The sequence below is a fragment of the Aulostomus chinensis genome, chromosome 16, assembly GCF_037954235.1.
Source record: "Aulostomus chinensis isolate RoL2024-O1b breed Wild chromosome 16, RoL_Achi_v1.0, whole genome shotgun sequence".
NCBI classification, from domain to species: Eukaryota; Metazoa; Chordata; class Actinopteri; order Syngnathiformes; family Aulostomidae; genus Aulostomus; species Aulostomus chinensis.
Window position 1 is genome coordinate 910,001 of NC_141335.1, and position 20,000 is coordinate 930,000.

Here is a 20,000-nt window from a genome sequence, read left to right on the forward strand (position 1 = left end):
GAGGGCACTTGTCAGCGGCACTGAAGCCAGAAGGGTGGAATTTCTCACGGCACAGAGAATTGCACAGGAGGAGAGGAGAGGACGAGTTCCCCAGCCCCCCCAGGAAGCTCCACAACCAGTGCTCAGACTAAAACCAACCAGTCTACCAAAGTTCACTGGAGTGAAGAGGATTTTCTACAGATGGAAGAGAGACTGGGAGAACCTCCAGAGACAAGGTGAACCATCAGGCTCAATAGAAGTAAAAAAGTTACAGCTGTTGGACAGTGTGGATGAGCGAATAAAGAGAGATCTCCGCCTGTCAACCTATAACAATGCTGAAGACATTTTCAGAGTACTTGAAAACAGGTATGGCAACAAGACTACAGTTGCATTGGAAATAATTGAGGAGCTTGAGAAGATTCCAGTCCTAAAGTCAAACCAGCCAAGAAAAGTGATAGACCTCATCCAAAGCATAGAGAAGGCCTTGGACGATTTCTCAGAGCTGGGCAACACGGGGCCATCAACAACCCTCTCTAGATCAAATCAGTAGAAAGCAAACTGCCTCATCACATGAAAAGAGACTGGCTAACTTTCATGGTCAATCCTGAAAATCGCATCACACCAGACAATCACTTCCACAGTCTCCTCACAGTCCTGAAGACACAGGAGGAAATCTTAGAGACAGGAGCAACTTGGGGTAAGTGAAAAGTTTGAAAAGAAACCTACTTACCTGGAGAAGAAGTTCGCCTCTACCAAGTCATCCAGGAGGGCGTGCATTGTCTGTGGGGAGGAAAAGCATCAGGAGAAGATCTTCTTTTGCAAACGGTTCAAAGAAATGAAGCCTGGTGACAAGCTAAAAGCTGTGGAGAGGTTAGGTGCATGCAGGAGGTGCCTTAATTGCCACGGTGATGAGGATGAGTGTACAGACACTTACCTGTGCCAGAACAGGAACTGCCAGGATTCTACAGTCCACCATTTCTTTCTTTGCCAGAAGGGAGACGCTAAAAGGAAGGAATTTGGAAAAGGGGACAGTTTACCCAAAAGAAGTCAAATGCTCACAGAAGAGCAACAAAACCTCATCTCTGAGCTCGCCCCAGACATGGCCGAGAAGTTCAGGAGAGCATTCAGCAACATGGCTGCAAAATCTCACCGTGCTGAAAGCAATCAACCTGAGGGGATGAAGACCAGCATCAGTGAGTTACCGATGATCTTAATGCTTTTGGAAGTCACTACCAACGCAGGGCAACAAATCGGCACACTCATAGATCTTGCATCTGACACAAACTACATCTCTCATAGAGCAGCCAGAAGACTCAATCTACAGAGCGAAAGGATTACTCTTACTGTCCATGGAGTTGGAGGCATGACCATGGAGGTTAAAACCAAAAGATACCTACTAAGAGTGAGAGTCAAAACCCACACAGGCACAGTAAGAGCCCATCAACTAGTCTGTTATGGCTTAGATGAAATTGCCAAAGTGGACAAGGTAATTAAACCTCATCAGTTAAAAAAGTTCTTTCCAGAAGCTGGGCTCGAAGAATTAAAACGACCAGACCATATATCCCTGGTTTGAAGATCCCAAGTCCCTTCCCAATAACAGGAGTGCAGTGGAAGCCACTTTCCTAAGACTGAAAAACAGCTCAGGTAAGGAACCAGAGTGGAGAAGGGCATATACAGCTCAGGTCCATGAAATGCTAGCAAGAGGTGCTGCAAAGAAGCTAACTAAAGATGCCATTGCTGACTGGAACGGACCAGTATGGTATAGTTAGCCACTTGGTGGCACCAAACCCTCACTCAGTCACAACACCTGTACGACTAGTGTGGAACAGTAGCCAGAAGTTCCAAGGACGCAGCATGAATGATCTCCTTCTGAAAGGACCTGATGTTCTCAATCCCATCCGAGCAGCCTTACTGAGGTTCCGAAGAGGTGTCCATGTTGCCCTTGGTGACATAAAGAAAATGTACAATTCTGTGTGGCTAGAAGACCTAGAGGTGCATCTACACAGGTTCCTCTGGAGAGACACAACTTGACAATCATCATCATCACCATCACCATCATCATCATCAGGTCCAGCGGTGTCCAACAGCGAGCTGGGCCACTGAACATGTCAGATGTATGTTCACGGCTGGACTGTGGCAGCACAGAGAGCTGCATTCAAGCCCAGTGTGGTTCAGCTTGAGCGTAGAGGCAGGTACGACCATCAGGCCAGAACACAACACGCACGGCATCACCTCGCGCAGCTACAACCGCGTTCCGTTATGGAAACAAACTCACATGAAAAAACTACCTCTCTTTTAATGGGGGGGGGGGGGGGGGCTAAATTGAGTTGAACGAACTAAAGCCTGACACAGCGAATCTTCTTAAATGATGGAACTAGAACGAGGGTACTTTGTGTCCCCTTGGTTCCGTCCAGATGTTCCGTTTGGAACCTTGACTTCTGAGGTCATGTTTAATGAAGTGAAGATTTGCTGAAGCTCACAATACGAAGACGTTCCTCTCACGCTGGTCTGTTGAAGTGATTTGCTGCTGCTGAATGTTAATTTATGTACTTTTTATCTTAAATGTGACCAAACTGAAGAGCGCTGTTCCAGTGCAGGATGTCAGCTGGGTAGTGGATGTGTGATGGCGTTCAGCACCGCCGGGTTCCAGGAGCCGCAGCAGCCTTTTTATTCCTGAGGCATGAAGAATAGAAGTGTATGTTTCAATTAGCCACTAATGACAACTGAAGGTAATATGTTCTAATTAGGCAGAAATCAACACAGAGACTAACCTATGATGAAATTAGCTTTTTCTGATGATTGGAGGTCCTATATGTTTTAATTAGCCAGTGCAGGAAGGTTGAGCATATATGTTTTAATTAGCAGTGTCTCCTGTGGCCTGGAGGCCTGGAGCTTTAAACATCAGGTAGAGTGTTAATCAAATGAGACTAATTGTTTTCATACAGCTGCTCTCCTGTGGCACGACTGAAATAATCCCATCACATCACACGTCTTCCCTTCTGTAAGTTTCAGTAGTTTGGTTTTAAAAAGCGCAGGCTGGCCTAGTTTGCTCTGGTCCCCAGTGACCTGCAGGCTTCAGCAGGTACACCCATGATTTCATCTGGTACGACAGCAAAACTGCAGCATCCGTCAGATTTTCAAAGGAGCAGAAGAATTAGCCTGAAAAACCTGGTGTGACCGAGTTATGACGACTTAAGAAACCATGAAAACTCCAGTCCTTCAGCTGAATCAAACACGACATCCACATGACCAGCTTTCCTTTTCCTAGCACACAACTGATGTTGTGCGAATGCTGCAGACCTCTGAACGCCAGCGTGCATCGTCCTGCGACAGCGTCCTGCGACAGCGTCCTGCGACAGCGTCCTGCGACAGCGTCGTGACTCTGACGGTCCAGTTGTTCCTCAACATTGCAGCAATGCCCATAACAGGATTCTAAATTTGATGGCGCTCTTTGACTAAACTCTGCCTGTCGACAGTGCGTGGGTGTGATGCGTGAATATTTCACGTCTGTTTATCAACTGCAGAAATTATTTTTAGGTTTTTATCCAAACTTGTTAAATACCAAAACAAAACCTTCAAAATGCAGCTAGAAAGGAAATGTTTGACTAAAGTATTTTAATGTTTACAAAAATTACACAAATGAAGGTTTGGTCCTGCAGGGAGGAAGTCGCAGCTCAAACTTCTTAATTCTAAATGCTGGTTGCCGGCTTTTATCTCCTCTTTATCTTTTTCAATTTGATGTTTCTCAATTCTTGGGTTATTTATTTGTGTTATTTTACACTTTTCTAATCTTGATATCCTTTTTAAATTATTTTAAAGTCAGCAGTGTGTGTGTGTGTGTGTGTGTGTGTGTGTGTGTGTGTGTGTGTGTGTGTGTGTGGAGGGTGTTTGTGTGTGGAGAGGGGGGCAGCAGGTCACTAGAACCCATCAATTCCATGCCAACTGCCTGTTGGAGGGCAGCCACACACACCTGTAGTTGAATTGGTGTCACCTGCAATCAGCCTGTGAGCGCTGCGAGTTACGGCTGTGAGACAGGAAATGGAAAAACTCAGCTGAAGGACAGAAACAAAGACCTGCAGACGGAGGATGAGGGGGAATGAGAGAACGAGACCAAGATGAAGAGAGGATAAAATGATTTAAGGGAAACGGAAAAATCTGATGGGCTCTGCCCTGTTACACCACACAGGTATGATTGTGTGTGCGTGTGTGTGTGCACGCAATAAAACTGATCTTAATTCATGTCCAACTGCCATTTAAGTTTTAACATTTTGTTTAAGAAGAAATGATTTGTTGAGTTTGAACCATGAAGGGTTTAAATCCATCTGGTAACTAGACTCCGCCCACTTATTCCACATCACTTAGATGTAAAATCAATGTCATCATTGCTTTATTTTTGTCATTATATTGTTAGAGCTGCTTTCAGAGTCTTATTTTGAAAATTTCTGCCAGGATGTCTGTGGTTGGGTGGCTGATGTGTTGTTGGTGGCTAAGCTAATATCACCGCGGTGTGAGATTTCCTGTTCGGTTATCGGCTTGTAAAAGGTTTCATTTGGGTCCAGAAATCCAGGTTCAAACTCGAGACCGGAAGCTCCGGCAGGCGGTGGCGGCAGCGACACGAACGTCTGATCTGAGTCAACAAGTTTGGACTCTGGAGGTCACGACCCTGCACAGGAGTACAAGTGATGAGGAATACCTGCAGTAAGAGGAATAATTCAGACGAGGGAACACAGGTGTCCTCTTCTTCATTGGTGGCGGTCACAAACAGACAAACGACAGCGCTGGTGGTCGCGTCCACGTGAGCTGGGGGGGGGGGGGGGTAATAGCTGCTCAATTATTCATCTGGGCCCCGGCTCTGGAGAGAATTCTGTCACACAGCTGCTGTACGTCTTGATCTAATTAGCTGCCGCAGAGAAAACAGGGATGGAGGAGAGGGAGGGGAGTGACGGAGGGGCGCGACGCCAGCGTGGAGGTTGAGTTTTTGCCTGCGAGCTTTGTAAACACTCATCAAACAGTGTTTGTTGTCGAGCGCTTCTGACTCACTTCCTCTGCATCCCTGATGTGGATCATGCATGTTCTGCAGCACATGCAGGATTCATACATCCGCTGTGTCTCGGTGGACGGTAGATCTCTTCATCGTCATGTGGTAACAGCTGAGGGACAGCGAGCGCTGACAGGTCCGCTGTCCAGCTCTAGGCTCAGCTTCTTCTTCGGTGGTGTGTAAGTGAGTGAGGAGGTTTGTGGCTGAGGCAAAGCTGCAGGTGGATCCTGGAGGTCTGAGTGCAGGCTCGCTCCTCTGCTGCATCCTCCTTCACTGACAACACAGGGCAGCAGGGACGAAGCAGTTTGTAGTTCGAAAGGAAGCTGGTATGGCAGGGGTGGGGTGTGTTTGTAGTTCAACAGGAAATGAGCGCGTGTGCATGTGAGCGGCGTTTACCGTGACTGAAAGTCAGGTCAGGGGGCGGTTGGTCACATCAGGAATCACAACTTTGATCCTGAGCCGTCGCTCCTCATCAGGTTGAAGAACCAGGAAATCAACTTTTGTAAACTATCAGAGAGGATTCTGGGTCCTCCCCCACAGGCTCCGCCTCTGAGGACCTGGACTGTTCTGCTGTTCTACTCCCTGCCTCGTTCTATTCTTGTCTTCTATTCCTCTCTTCTATTCCTCTATTCTTCTCTTCTATTCTTCTATTCCTCTCTTCTATTCTTCTATTCCTCTATTCTCTTCTTCTCTTCTATTCTTCTCTTCTATTCCTCCATTCTTCTCTTCTATTCCTCTCTTCTATTCTTGTCTTCTATTCCTCTATTCTCTTCTTCTCTTATATTCTTCTCTACTATTCCTCCATTCTTCTCTTCTATTCCTCTCTTCTATTCCTCTGTTCTTCTCTTCTATTCCTCTGTTCTTGTCTTCTATTCTTCTCTTCTATTCTTCTCTTCTCTTCTTCTCTTCTATTCCTCTATTCTTGTCTTCTATTCTTCTCTTCTATTCTTCTCTTCTATTCCTCTGTTCTTCTTTCCTATTCCTCTATTCTTCTCTTCTATTCCTCTCTTCTATTCTTCTATTCCTCTATTCTTGTCTTCTATTCCTCTCTTCTATTCCTCTATTCTTCTCTTCTATTCTTCTATTCCTCTCTTCTATTCTTCTATTCCTCTATTCTCTTCTTCTCTTCTATTCTTCTCTTCTATTCCTCCATTCTTCTCTTCTATTCCTCTCTTCTATTCTTGTCTTCTATTCCTCTATTCTCTTCTTCTCTTATATTCTTCTCTACTATTCCTCCATTCTTCTCTTCTATTCCTCTCTTCTATTCCTCTGTTCTTCTCTTCTATTCCTCTGTTCTTGTCTTCTATTCTTCTCTTCTATTCTTCTCTTCTCTTCTTCTCTTCTATTCCTCTATTCTTGTCTTCTATTCTTCTCTTCTATTCTTCTCTTCTATTCCTCTGTTCTTCTTTCCTATTCCTCTATTCTTCTCTTCTATTCCTCTCTTCTATTCTTCTATTCCTCTATTCTTCTCTTCTATTCCTCTATTCTTCTCTTCTATTCCTCTCTTCTATTCTTCTATTCCTCTATTCTTGTCTTCTATTCTTCTCTTCTATTCCTCTCTTCTATTCCTCTATTCTTCTCTCCTATTCCTCTCTTCTATTCTTCTATTCCTCTCTTCTATTCCTCTATTCTTCTCTTCTATTCCTCTCTTCTATTCCTCTATTCTTCTCTCCTATTCCTCTCTTCTATTCTTCTATTCCTCTCTTCTATTCTTCTATTCCTCTCTTCTATTCTTCTATTCCTCTATTCTTCTCTTCTCTTCTATTCTTCTATTCCTCTCTTCTATTCTTCTATTCCTCTCTTCTATTCTTCTATTCCTCTATTCTTCTCTTCTCTTCTATTCTTCTATTCCTCTCTTCTATTCCGTCACGGCTGATAAATGAAGTGGCCAGTCAGGTTATGCTAATTGATGTCTCTTCCTTCGCTTCCTTCCTTCTTTCACCAAAGTTCAATTACACTCCTCCAGCCCCATCCATCACCGGGGTGACGCCGGCTCCAGGGCCAAATTAAATGTGCCAATTTCAATTAGCCAGTGAGAGGCAGTGCAGGCGACAGAGGTGACGCTGGTGGAAATGGGTTGGTGGAGGGGGGCTCAGAAGTCGAGGCAATGGGGGGGGGGGGGGGGGCTCTGAGTGCTGCCCAGCGTTTCCTGCTGCTTCTGTGAGCCTCTCATGAAGAACTGCTGCTTTAAGGTTTTAGAGCCTCCATGACACGCTGCACGAAAGACCCCCCCACTAACAGCAGGAGGGAAGCCTGAGGTGAAGGCCAGCGTTCGCCTCACTCATCTGATGCCATCGTGCCCGTCACTCTGTGGCAGTTATTTAACAAAAAATGGGGACAAATCTGACGGTGAAAATCAGAAGAGCAGCGGCGATGAAGCAGGCGGGTCAAGTGTTGGCAGCTCAGTAAACATCTGCAGGAAGCTCGTGAGGCAGGAGCAGGGCGGCGAGACGGATCTGGTGCTCTGGCATTCAGTCACGCGTCCTTGAACGCGCAGCAAGCGCCTGCTTCAATGATGTCTGGCCTCACTGGGACGACTCCCCCGTTCCAAAGAAAACACCAGTGCTGAGCGGAGGTCTCCGGTCGGGGCGAGCGTGTGTCAGAGCCGCATCCTGACCAGGGGGGTCAGACTCCCTCACACACCTGCTCCCACTGCAGCCTCACTGGTTCTTTGGTGGATGGTTTTCCATGACATCAGAGGAGTTTGCTCATTGCATGAAGAGAAGATGAGAAGTTGAGATTGACCTTTGACCCCTAACCAGCTGATAAAGGTCTCCCACATCTGTTGAAGGTGTGTTCAGTGTCTGCAGGCAGAGACGCGACTTGTCAACACTTCATCATGCCACTAATTTTTTTGTAACCTGATCAGGAGTGTAGTATTTGTACTAGAACTGAAGCACACGTGTGACACATGGCACTGTGTCACCCCCCCCCACACACACACACACACACACACACACACACACTGAGTCACTAGACTATTTGCATGGTGGTCGATGTTGCAGATGTAACTCAGTAAAATGTACATTTCTGGATCAAAAATATACAGGAAAAGTTCAGTTTTACAACAGGAGAGTGAGAAGGATGTGCTGCTCCTCACTGCAGGCCTCTTCCTCTCCGACGCTCTTTGTGTCAGGTTTCTGCCTCCCTCCGTCTGCGGGGCAGCTCAGGACCAACCGGTTCCCACTAGACGTCCCAGTTTGCCATATATTTAAGAAAGATGTTCTGGAATTTCTATTTGTTTCTCTATAAATATCATCATTGTGTCAGATTCTGCTCAGACCCAGATCTTCTCCCAAAATAAAATCAAGCTGCCAACCCCTCAGCTTCACAGGCTCCTTGTTGTCATGGCGGCGTGTTTAATAAGCAGCGATTCAACCACGTTTCTTTGTTAGCTGCTTGTTATTAAAGCCGCTGCGGCGTGACGACAACAATCGGACGAGTTTCTTTGTGTTGCTCTTCAGTCGCCGCTCACATGATCACTGGAGCTCTGGGGGCATCAGACGGGAACGGCTGATAAATAATCTCCTCTTTACTGAGGACGCAGACAGCGGCCACTAGAAAAATAATCATTTCCAGTCTGTTTCCTCGGCAACGGACCTGGTTTTAGCCGTCAGGCCCCCCCAACTGAAACAGGCTGGTACTTTATAGAGAAGCGATTTGAAACTTTTAAACGGTTTCTGTGTGACTTGTATATCCTCTAATTGTTATTCATAGCTCTGTCAGGAGAAGAGGAGGAGGAAAGTGTTGAAGACGGTGGGCAGGGAAGAAGATGGGAAGAGGGGAGAGGTAAGGAGGGCGGAGGGATGGACGGAGGAGATGATATAGAAACGAAAGTGAGAAATTAAAATGGATGAACTCACTGGAGGAGGAGATGGGAAAATAAGACTTTCCTCCTCCTTTTTCCTCATTGGTTTATCAGCCACAGAGCTGCACTCCTACTGGCAACCCAGATGAACTAAACCAAAACGATAAAACCAACGAGCTGAGGCCGGAACGCAAATGAGGCCCAGGGGAGGGCTGGTCATTCACACCGGGGCACTAACGACGTGGTGACAGGACAGAGTGGAGGGCTTCTGGTGAAGGAAGTGCAAGACTGGCGCTTCGCTGCGTGACTGTGAGGGAGGTCAACAAATAACTTGAGCCACATTTAAAAGCAGCACTGGAGGCACGAGCCCTGGCGTGGGATTGGTGCGCCGCATCCGAGCCACCTCAAATCCATACATGTCCTCCATCTTTCATCGCTCTCTTCCACTCCGCAAAAATATGTTGTTTTATTTGATTTGATCTGTGTTTTTCTGAAGAGACTCAAGTGCAGAGAGGGTGAGTCTCAGCACCCCGCTGTCACCTGTTGGCGTTCCTCTTCAGTTCCTCTGAGTATTTGGTTTGCTACTTGTGAGACTGTCTCTCATCGCGAACTGAAGGGAAGCTGAATGTGTCTGTCACCTGTTGACTGGAGAGTGGGAGCACCTGAACTGATCCAGAGAACCAACCAGGACCTGCTCCAGGGTGAGAGCGCTGGCACAGATAGGAGAGTCCCTTGACAGCTCGCCTCATTCACAGCTTATTTTGGTTCTTCCTGATAAATCAATTAGCAGCCTGTTAATTTACCGTCTGCCTGAAGCTTCAATTACGCACCTGAGTTTAACCTGCACCTTCCCAGCCTCTGGAGACATCCTCCCCCTGCAGGGGGCAACACGCTGCGCTGACAGGGACTGCATGGCGTCATGTTACGTGTTACCTGTATGAGGAGAGAGTGATGACGGCTGTGACGCGCCTCCTCTAACCACAGCAGGGATGTGCTCCTGCCACACGCAAACGCTGGTTCCAGGCTGCCGGATCCTATGTGACAGGTGTGAGAGAGACGGAGCGGTGGCGAGGTGAGCAGGTTGAGCAGGTCTGATAGTTGGATGGGTTGCTATGAGGTCATAGGAGGCGCGGCCTCCAGACAGCTGGAGGGGATGCTCAGTGAATAGAGGAGATGAGTCGTCTCAGCCTAAGTGTTTGTGGCTGGGTGAAAAGGACAGCGGTGCCTCTTCTGCTCATCAGGATTCCTAAACCACTGACAAGCTTTTCATGTGTTGGTTTGTCTGACGTGAGCTAAAACCAGCCGGGCGAAATCCACCAGAACACCGGAGGCCTCCATCAAACGGATTCATCTTCTGGACGACTGCTGCGCTGACGTCACTCATTCAGGCCGAGTTTCAAATCATCATAACCCTACAAGCAGAAACTTCCTGTGAACTGACAGCAGAGCGCCAGAGACTCAAACCACGAGCTGAAATGATACAATTGGTGTGTTTCTGTGCGGCTGCCTGCTTGTCACCCGATTCTTTAATCTGTTTAGGGTCTAATTGTGAGTAATGACGCCATTGGCTGATACGGCGTGCAGCTCAGCCAGCCGCTCTGTGCCCACCCGCCATATCCGTCCCATCTGTGAGCCACACACACCGCCAGTGCACAGCACCAATACACACACACACCTAAGCAACACACACTCACGCACCATTAACACACACTTCACATCAACCATCAGCTTTAGCGCGTTGGCTAACCAGCAAAGAGGATTCATAACACACCAAATTAGCTTCAGATTTGCAATGAAGGATCAGTTCATTAAAAATGCATTAAATATGAGCAGCTTCACTTGATGCTAAATGGGAGAGAGGGTGGGGGGGGCGGGGGGCTGTCTCCACCCGATTCTCCATTTATATTCTCCTTCTGCTTCCTGCTGCCTGTCAGGCCCCTGCAGAGCCCAACATCCTGTGGCGGAAGCATCTTCCTCTGTGCTGGAATCCTGGTGCAGACTGACCGACTGCCCAGCTTTGAAAGACCTCCAGCTTCATCGGCAGCCTTTCCGTTAATATTCAGGTTCCAAATGTTCCTTCCACTATTTTGCTGCTTTCATCCTCAAGTTGTGCCCAAGGAAGTTGTTCCATCCGGGTTTGTTTGCGTGCTTGGTGTGGAGGCCAGCAGGTGTCCCTGTAGGATCTGGATTGGGATGAAAGGCTGCTGACTCGTGGCTTCTTGACTGATCATTGTTTTAATCCTGGTTTTATGTCTAATCACTGACTTTTTTTATTTTAAGATCCTTTTTTGACAGTGGCAGCGCCGCATCTCTCCACAGCATCTCTGATGAAGGTGCAGCTGAGCCCGGTGGGTATTCAGGGTCAAGCTCGTAGTCTTAAACATGTCAGTCCAAAATAAAGCATGAGGGAGCAACAAGGACCAGCAAAGCTGATCAGACCCTTCAACCTCCATCGGCCCAGCTGGAGGAGGCTAACAAAGGCAAGCGGCTAAAGCTAGCAGGCAGAGCTCAGGGCCCAGAAGCAGCCTGCAGCCTCTCCTGCCTCCTGCTGTTCGTCAGCCTCAGACACTCACACACAGCTGAGACACAGAGACTCACGTTCAGGAGGTCCCTGGTGATCACTCGATCTACTTGGACTTGTTAAGGTAGAGAGGATCCAGTAGCCTCGTTCAGTCTGGCTCAAATTGTTGTAGTGATATTTTGTTATTATAAAACAAAATGTTCCATTGAAGAGAAGTTGATTTTTAAGTCAAGTAAAGTTCTGAGACAGAAAATCAGGGGCAGGTCCCACTTAGCAAAAAAAACTGGCCAAGCGAAATGCAACTGATGCATCGTTACTCCACCGCGTGTCCTCCATCTTGAGCCAACCTTTAATCCTCAAAGACTTCTGATGCAGAGGCGAACCGGTTCTCTGTCAGGGTAGAACTCTAGTTCTTCTGTTAGGAGAACTCTTAGTGGGAAGATCAGAGGTGGAGTGAAACCTGGCCCCAGGTGTTACACGCCTGTTTGTCTCCCACCGGTCTCATGCACATCACCCTGGTTGGGGGCTGGGGGGGTCAGCTTTCCTGTCTCAGCTGCTGCTGGAAGAGAGATGATGATTATGGAAATGAGGGAGCTCCATTCTGAAAGATTAAACAGGCCACTGATTGCTTTTACATAACCTTCACTCACCCCCTCCCTCTCTCTCGCTCTCCTCCTCTCTCTCTGTGTTACTATCTTGGTGAGGACCCTCATTGACGTTCACTCATTCATTCGTTTGTATACCCCAGCTCTGCAATTACCCTGATCACCTGACCCCAACTAAAACCATCACAAACACACACACACACACACACACACACACACACACACACACACACACACACACACACACACACAGTGATGCTGGTCAGCTAGCATGAAGAACTCTGCTATGAACAGGAAATAAACTCCAGCACATCCTGCTCCACCTCTTCGGGCGTTAGCATGCAGTGCTGCTAGCAGTGTTTTGTACCAATGAATTATCAGAGAATCGTTTCCTCTCATGTCACTAAAGACTTTTCCAAGGTGGAGAACAGTGTTCTCTTGGTTCTCCTACGGAAAAAGAGGGAGAACCAAGAGAACACATCTGCCAGCCGTATTTTATTGATTGTGTGTGAAACTTGTCCCTCATCCACTAGGGAGACCGCCAGAGACGCAGTCGTGTTGTGATGTCAGAGCAGTTCTTCTGTTCCTGAACAGCTTCAGTAGCAACATCACTTCTCTCCGTCAAGGTCTCAGGCAGCGGCGCCATTGCTGGTTTGACTCTCCGACCCTTCGTTAAGTCCATCCTCCCATTCAAGGACACTGGTGGTGTAGTGGAACCAGTCTGACCAGAGACTGCCAGGCCCACAATCACTTTTAGAAGAACATTCAGACTCGGGGGCACGAGCCAGGTCAACATAAACGCTAGCGCTGCTCCATTGTGGTTCAGATTATAGTCATGATTGTTTGGGGGGAGGGGGGGGGGGGGGGTTGGTGCTGGTGCATCTGCATTTTGGACCGACAGATGAAACATGAGCTTTATGGTTTTTTTCAAAGTGACGTGATGGAGGTAAAATGTGGTGAAACTCCCAGCTTCGTCTGCAAACTTGATGATAGCAGTTACCATAGCAACCACAGGAGCTCTCGCTCACAAGGTTCAAAGAGAGAGAAACGGAATGAAATTAAATTCAAGGTTCTGATTTCTCTGTCTAACTTGATATGGAAGTTTAGAATGTCACCGTGTGACCCCTCAAATAAACGTCTGACTTTCCATCTCACTAATTAACTCAGTGATTGACTGATGAGTTAATTTACCGTGTGAGCGCTCGCTCGCTGGGTTTCTCTTCGCTGTGCGTTCGAGGACATCCAACTGATACAGAAACACACTTGCCGCGCGTCTAAGCAACTTACTGAATGAAAAACTACATTACTGACTGGATGCCTGACTGGTTAATTAACTTACTGTCTGTTTGTGGTGCACCCAAGGACACACACACACACACACACACACACACACACACACGCACGCACACACACACACACACACACACACACACACACGCACACACACACACACGCACACACACACACCCACACCCACACACACGCGCACGCACGCACGCACGCACGCACACACACACACACACACGTCCTCTCAGGAGTGACGGGGGGAATATTTCCTTGTTTACTCAAGTGCCACTTCATGATTAAAAAGTAATCAGACTTCAGCAGCCCGGGATTCCCCCCCCCCCCCCCCCACAGTAATTATATGAATAGTGATGGCGAGAGGCAGAGGAGGGCGGGGTCAGCCCACGTCAGGCGTGGGGCCTGGTGCGTCCCTGGGTGTCTGTGTTGGACGGCATTGGTCTCGTGTGTCCTACGTCACCCCGAAGCCTTGTGGCTGTTTCATTTTAACGCTCTTTAAAGTTCCACATCTGATGACATCACGTCAAACCTTCTCTCTCAAACTTGGAGACAATCATGTGTGTCCCCTTCCCCCCTGCTTCTTCGTCTCCCCTCCCTCCGCCTTCACTCATCTTCATCACACAAAGCCCCCCCCCCCCCACTGGCGCAGCACAGGAAGCTCCTCCTCTCACCGTCCTGGGGTTCTCTCTGTTCCTTGTATGACCTCTGGTCTTTGTCCCACCAGCCGTGGACGCCAGACTGTCTGGAACAAGACCGGAATAATTAAGGAGGAGATTTAAAAGCGCGTCTCAACACCGGGACACCTCCAGCTTCCTCTTGCAGAGCTTCGTCACCATGGTAACGGATACATAACACCCCCTTCTGATGGTCTCTGGCAAGTTACTCACAAAATATACTAGATATTACAAGTTACTTTGATTTGAAAGTAATGGGGCCAAGTAAGGGGCAGTGCTGTCGTTCCTGTTCCGATCCTCTCCATGGAGGCGGATTTCCTCCTGCAGTGGTCGTTGCAGTTCCACATCTGTTGATTCTGAGGCGGTGATGTTTGGACCATTTTACGTTTCTGTGAGTTAAGGTTGTAAATTAATATCCTCTTGTTTCCATGGTCACGAAAGACCAACGTTTCCTATGTAAATAAGTAAACTCACAGGTCAAGATAATTTTATAAAAAGAGCATTTATTTCAAAGGTTTTGTTTTTTTTTCGCTTCGGAGATTGAAGCACATAGTAAAGCAACAGTACAATGTTCAGAAAATATAAGTGTGATGCTGAAACATTTTTTTAAATCTTAACATGTTTTTGTTGTAATACTGGAATATTCTGCATGTATACTAAAATAAGAACTTTTAAAATTGTACAAATTGGTACCATAAAACTTGACAGAGAATAAAAACGAGGCGTTCTCTCACTGCAACAAACACACATTGCTAGTTTTCCTCTTGACCAGGGAGAAGGAACGATGAAACGCCAAATAATGACAAGGAAACTAAAGAGAAGAAGCGGTTGGTTGTATTTACACAGGCGGAAACGCTGACGATATTTAACTTTTAGCAGTAAACTTCTTACAAATGTCTGATGGTGAACACCTCAAATGTGAACTGCAAAGAGTTAAACATGAACTTCCTGTGTAGCTGCAGCCAAAGAAAGAACACTTACTGTCATAATAATGATAATGATTAAAAAAAAACAACAATAATAATAATCATAATAATATAATAATAAAAAAAGAGTGACCAGAAACCAAGACTCTTGAAAGAGGACCAGCTGTTTCCATCTTCTTGTGGAATTTCCCGACATTTAAAAACAACAAGCATGCTGATACAACAGCTGCCAACATGGCCGACGACGGGAAATACCACGAGTTCTCCTCTGACCAAACAGCAGCTCCGGTTTGAAGAGTGGATTCTTCACACGTCTGCTCTGTACACCCCGACCGTGGAGAGAAGTTTGCCTTGAAAACAAAACCGAAGGAGAAAAGAAGGAGAATGCACTGCGTTGCAAGAGTGTCCATTAAGTTTAAGGCGACTTTTAGAGCTCACAGGTTTGACTCGTCGTGATTGGTCATCATCGGTGGACTCCAGATGAGGACGTGATCATCATCGGTGGACTTGGGGGTGTTGGTGGTGGTGGTTGGGGGGTGGGGGGGTGACTGTTAATGGGCAGGATGGCGAGGAAGAAGAGGGGCAGCTTTTCTGTTCTCTGCCGTGAAGAAGAGAATCCTCCAGAGTTTTTGGATCCAGTCGGGCCACTGAGGGAGCAGGAGGAGGACTTGGGTTGTCTCAGGTCCTCGTGGGTCCTCAGGAAGCAGCTGGGGCTGGTGGTCATGTCCTTAATCTGCTTCACCCCTGGAGTTGTTGTTTATTTATTATAAGGCCACCATACTGTGAAGATGCTGCGAGCGTCCTCACAGTATCAACAACCCAGAGTCCGTCGCCATGGAAACCACTAACGTGAGAAGCTTTTTGTTCCACTGTCGGTCCTCCACCGTACCATCAGGCAGCTGCTGGAGCCCCATCACGTTCTTTTAACCTTCTGTCGCTCTCTTCCTCTCGTTGACATCAAAGGTTCTCAACATTCATGTTCTGACTCTCAAGAAGCCTCGGAACCCAATTTGAAGACCTTTCAAACAACCTTCATAACCAGAGACTTTGGCTTCTATCACAGGTCTTTAGACTCAAGAAATCTGATTTTTTGATAATTTATCAGTCGTGAAAAACACGCAAACGGGTTTTTCAATGACGTGTTTAAATTATGTATATAAATAAATACATGTATGTATGTATATATACACATATGTATGTATACACATATATACACACATATTTACATATATACATACATATGTGTACATATGCACTTACATATCTATACATACATACGTGTATATATACACGTATGTATGTTTATATACGCACATAGACACTTAGTTACATATACAGACATATACGTACATATATGTATTATATATACGTGTATAAACATATATATGTATATGTACATATATGTTTATATACATATATACACACATATATACATACGTATATGTTTATATATGTACATATATGTATGTATATATGTATATAAACATATATATGTATACGTACCTAGATGTATGTAGATGTACGTGTATATATTTATATATGCATAACATGATCAATTGCAAACTTTTTGTTTTCAATAATTCCTGTCAATGAATCCTTATGATAATAATAATTGAATGCTACGCTAACTTGCATGCTAACTCTTTGGGCTGTTTATTCAATGACAGTAACCCCAGCAAGTTCAGCAAGACATTAAACATTTATAGAAATTGAACAGCACAAAATGTATGAAGGAACCATTTGTGACAAGTTCATCTTCTTTTTGAAGGGCTGATTAGCGAATGGTTCAGATTTCTTGGGTTTAAATTCTTCACACTCTTCTTTCACAAACACTAAACTGACATTAAGGACCCCTGGAAGACCCTCATGGACCTCTGGGGTCCCTGAGCTTCATTTTGAGAACCCTGTCCTACGAGAGCCGCTGGGGTAACGGCAGCGCTCCACTAACGCCTCTGAGCCTCTAACAAACTAAACACTCCACCAATATTACGTAGTTTTTCCCATGTGAGATGACGTGTGAAGGGACGCGTGTGAGAACGAGTTTCCAGCCCTACGATGCTCAAGTAGAAAGACTGAAAGGAAAGATGTGGGAGGAGCAGTTAGTCCAAGCGTTCGTTATTTTTGAACAAATCGTCTTAGAGATGATGTCATGGGAGAGCCGTGAGCATCACATCAGTTGTGGTTGGTAGCAACTGTGAGTCGAGGGCTTCCGACCCTCATGTGACAAATAAATCCTCATGGAATCAACAGATCAGTAATCAGGGGGCGTCCACTCATTGAGACCGCTGTTAAGAGTCCTCGCCGTCGTCAGCGTCGGTAACGGAGCAGTCTTTGGTCCCGTACAAATCCGCCAGCTTCTTAAACCGAGGCCCCCAACTCTGCAGATAGTCATAATCCAAGTCAGACTCCGTGGTCACAGACTCCAGGGAGCTCAAAGACCCCGCCAGTGACCCCCTGCCTTCGTAGCCATAGATCTGGATGGAGTCGTAGGGCGGAGCGGTCGGGTCGCTGTCCGCCTCTGCGATACGAGTCTTGATGAAATCGTCTACGTCGACGCTGTTGGCTGCTGGGCGTCCGATCCCAGGCCTGAGCGGATATTGGAGCTCTGGTTTGATGTCCTTGCGTGGCAGGAAACCGTTGGCACCATCTGGATTCTGAAAGGTTAGAAAGAGAGCACATTTCAAATCCAGAGAACCGACGGAAGCGACAACGATCCCAGTGATTCGGTTGGTTGAAGAAGATCAGAGTTTGGAACTGAAGGAGGTTCATAAATGAGGTGAAACATCATCAAGCTCCTGCAGAGCTGCTGCGGGTGACTCCTCCTGATCATATTACTCCAATAGACATCACATGACCTTAGTCAGGCAAACTATGGGGCTGAAGACATCCAAACGGAATCATGATCCCAAGAGGTTTCAGAGTCCACGTTGCAGTCTGCATGAAAACACAACATGGCTGCACTCAGGACCTTTACGCCATGTTAGAAGTTGGACTACTGTGTTCTTCTGACTGAAGCCGAACCATCAAAACACAAGGAGACGCGTTGTTTCAATTCAAATTGTTCTAATCACAGTCGGACGAACACACCTGGATGATACGGCTGGGGGTCGACTTACTCCACCATTTCCACCCTTCAATCGGCCCCAAAACTGATCGAACAACTAACTGACAGAGGGGGATTCAGTACGGCAGGCGCCACAGCGATTTCTGGACAAATACGATGCTGTCACATAATCTTTGAATCTGTCGGCCAGTCAAGAGGGACGTCGCTTGTAAACTCATTTGGTTTGACATGTTAAAAGTGAAGATGAGGGTGTGGCGCCACCTGGTGTTCTGGAGACTGACAAGCTTCTCTTGACAAACTGAATCTTCCTTTTCCTGTTGTTTCTTGAACACAACCTTGGGTGTTTGCCGTGAAGCCACCGGCCCTGCTTGTACCTGCAGCGTAGCGATGTCGAAGGCCTCCGTGTCCTCCTCGCCGCCTCCCTCGTCATCGTACGTGATGATATTTTCTCTGATGTCCTCCTCCTCAAACACGATCAGCGGCTCCTTCTTCTGACGCCGCAGAGCAACAAACAGCACCACGATGGCTGCAAACACAAAAGCACAATCACACAACATCTCATCAGTGTGTCAGCAGAGAAACCCTGTGACTCCACAACCTTCACATGGCAGGATACAACTACGCAGCAGTTCTACCAGCGAAGAAGGAAACGGGACTGTAGGGATGAGGAACATGTCAGATAACCTGCTGACTCAAGTAGACTCGTCGTCCTCAGGGTTCTCAACCACTGGCACTATGTACATATATGTATGTATATATGTATATAAACATATATATGTATATGTACATATATGTATGTAGATGTACGTGTATATATTTATATATGCATAACATGATCAATTGCAAACTTTTTGTTTTCAATAATTCCTGTCAATGAATCCTTATGATAATAATAATTGAATGCTACGCTAACTTGCATGCTAACTCTTTGGGCTGTTTATTCAATGACAGTAACCCCAGCAAGTTCAGCAAGACATTAAACATTTATAGAAATTGAACAGCACAAAATGTATGAAGGAACCATTTGTGACAAGTTCATCTTCTTTTTGAAGGGCTGATTAGCGAATGGTTCAGATTTCTTGGGTTTAAATTCTTCACACTCTTCTTTCACAAACACTAAACTGACATTAAGGACCCCTGGAAGACCCTCATGGACCTCTGGGGTCCCTGAGCTTCATTTTGAGAACCAGAAGCCAAACAGTGGCTCCAGCCTGTGCTACGTGATGTGGAGTACAGAGGCCAGCGTGAAAAATCATGAGATTCTACATTTTTACTGTTAATTCCAGACTAAATGTAGTATCACAGGATTACCAGGATATACAAGTACCACGATCAGTTGGCTCTGACGAGCTAATATCTCAGTTATGCTCTTTTATACATGTGTAATTATTTCATATCACAAAGATACATCAAATTTTGACTTTGAACACTAACAAAAGTTTTGTTTTTTAAGATCCAAAGTTGTCCTGTTGCGCAAAGTGTGTTTTTACTAAATTTCATGACCTTAAACCAATGAACAACAAACGTTCTGGCATTGTTCTGGAGCTCCGATGTTTTCACTACGGGAGGGTTTCATGGTGGATCGTTGGACAAAAATAGGCCCCCTAAACAAGAGCAGGCAGTGGAAGCTTGTGACCACATGAGTCCTGCTGCAGCGACTGTCCCTGTGTCCCAGGGACAGCAGGATGATGGTCAGAACGTTAGCTGCACAGGTGAGCATGCTAATAACAAAGGTCCTTTTCCTGCATGAGGTGGTAAATGGCTGTTGTTGATCATCTGAAGAGTTTGTTGAAAAAAAAATTGAATCCAGATGTTGAATCTGATCAGCATCTAATACCAAAAGCTCCATTTGCTCTTTCCTAACATTTCCTGTTTACACAATTATAGAACTGAACGGTGAGTTGTGTTGCTCATGCTGCTCTGACTGCCAACATCCAGTAGTTAGTAAGAGTTCAGGCGCTCAAAGACGTCACTCAGGAGACTCTGTCCCGCACTTTTCACCTCATATGTCAGACGTGTTCTGTGTTACGTGTCAGGCTCACACAGCTACAGTGGATCATCTCTGGGCCAAATAAAAGTCCAC

General features: G+C 46.3%; 1 protein-coding gene across 1 annotated transcript in view; it reads right to left on the reverse strand.

Annotated features, from left to right (window-relative positions):
• Positions 1-14,430: 14,430 nt before the first annotated feature.
• cdh11 (cadherin 11, type 2, OB-cadherin (osteoblast)) overlaps positions 14,431-20,000 on the reverse strand; it is an 82,394-nt gene continuing 76,824 nt past the window's right edge. The window contains exons 15-16 of the mRNA XM_086179596.1: positions 18,292-18,443; positions 14,431-17,507 (exon numbers count right to left, since the gene is read on the reverse strand). Coding sequence (XP_086035722.1) covers positions 17,142-17,507; positions 18,292-18,443 — 518 coding nt within the window. The 3' untranslated portion in view covers positions 14,431-17,141. The remainder of the gene's footprint in view (positions 17,508-18,291; positions 18,444-20,000) is intronic.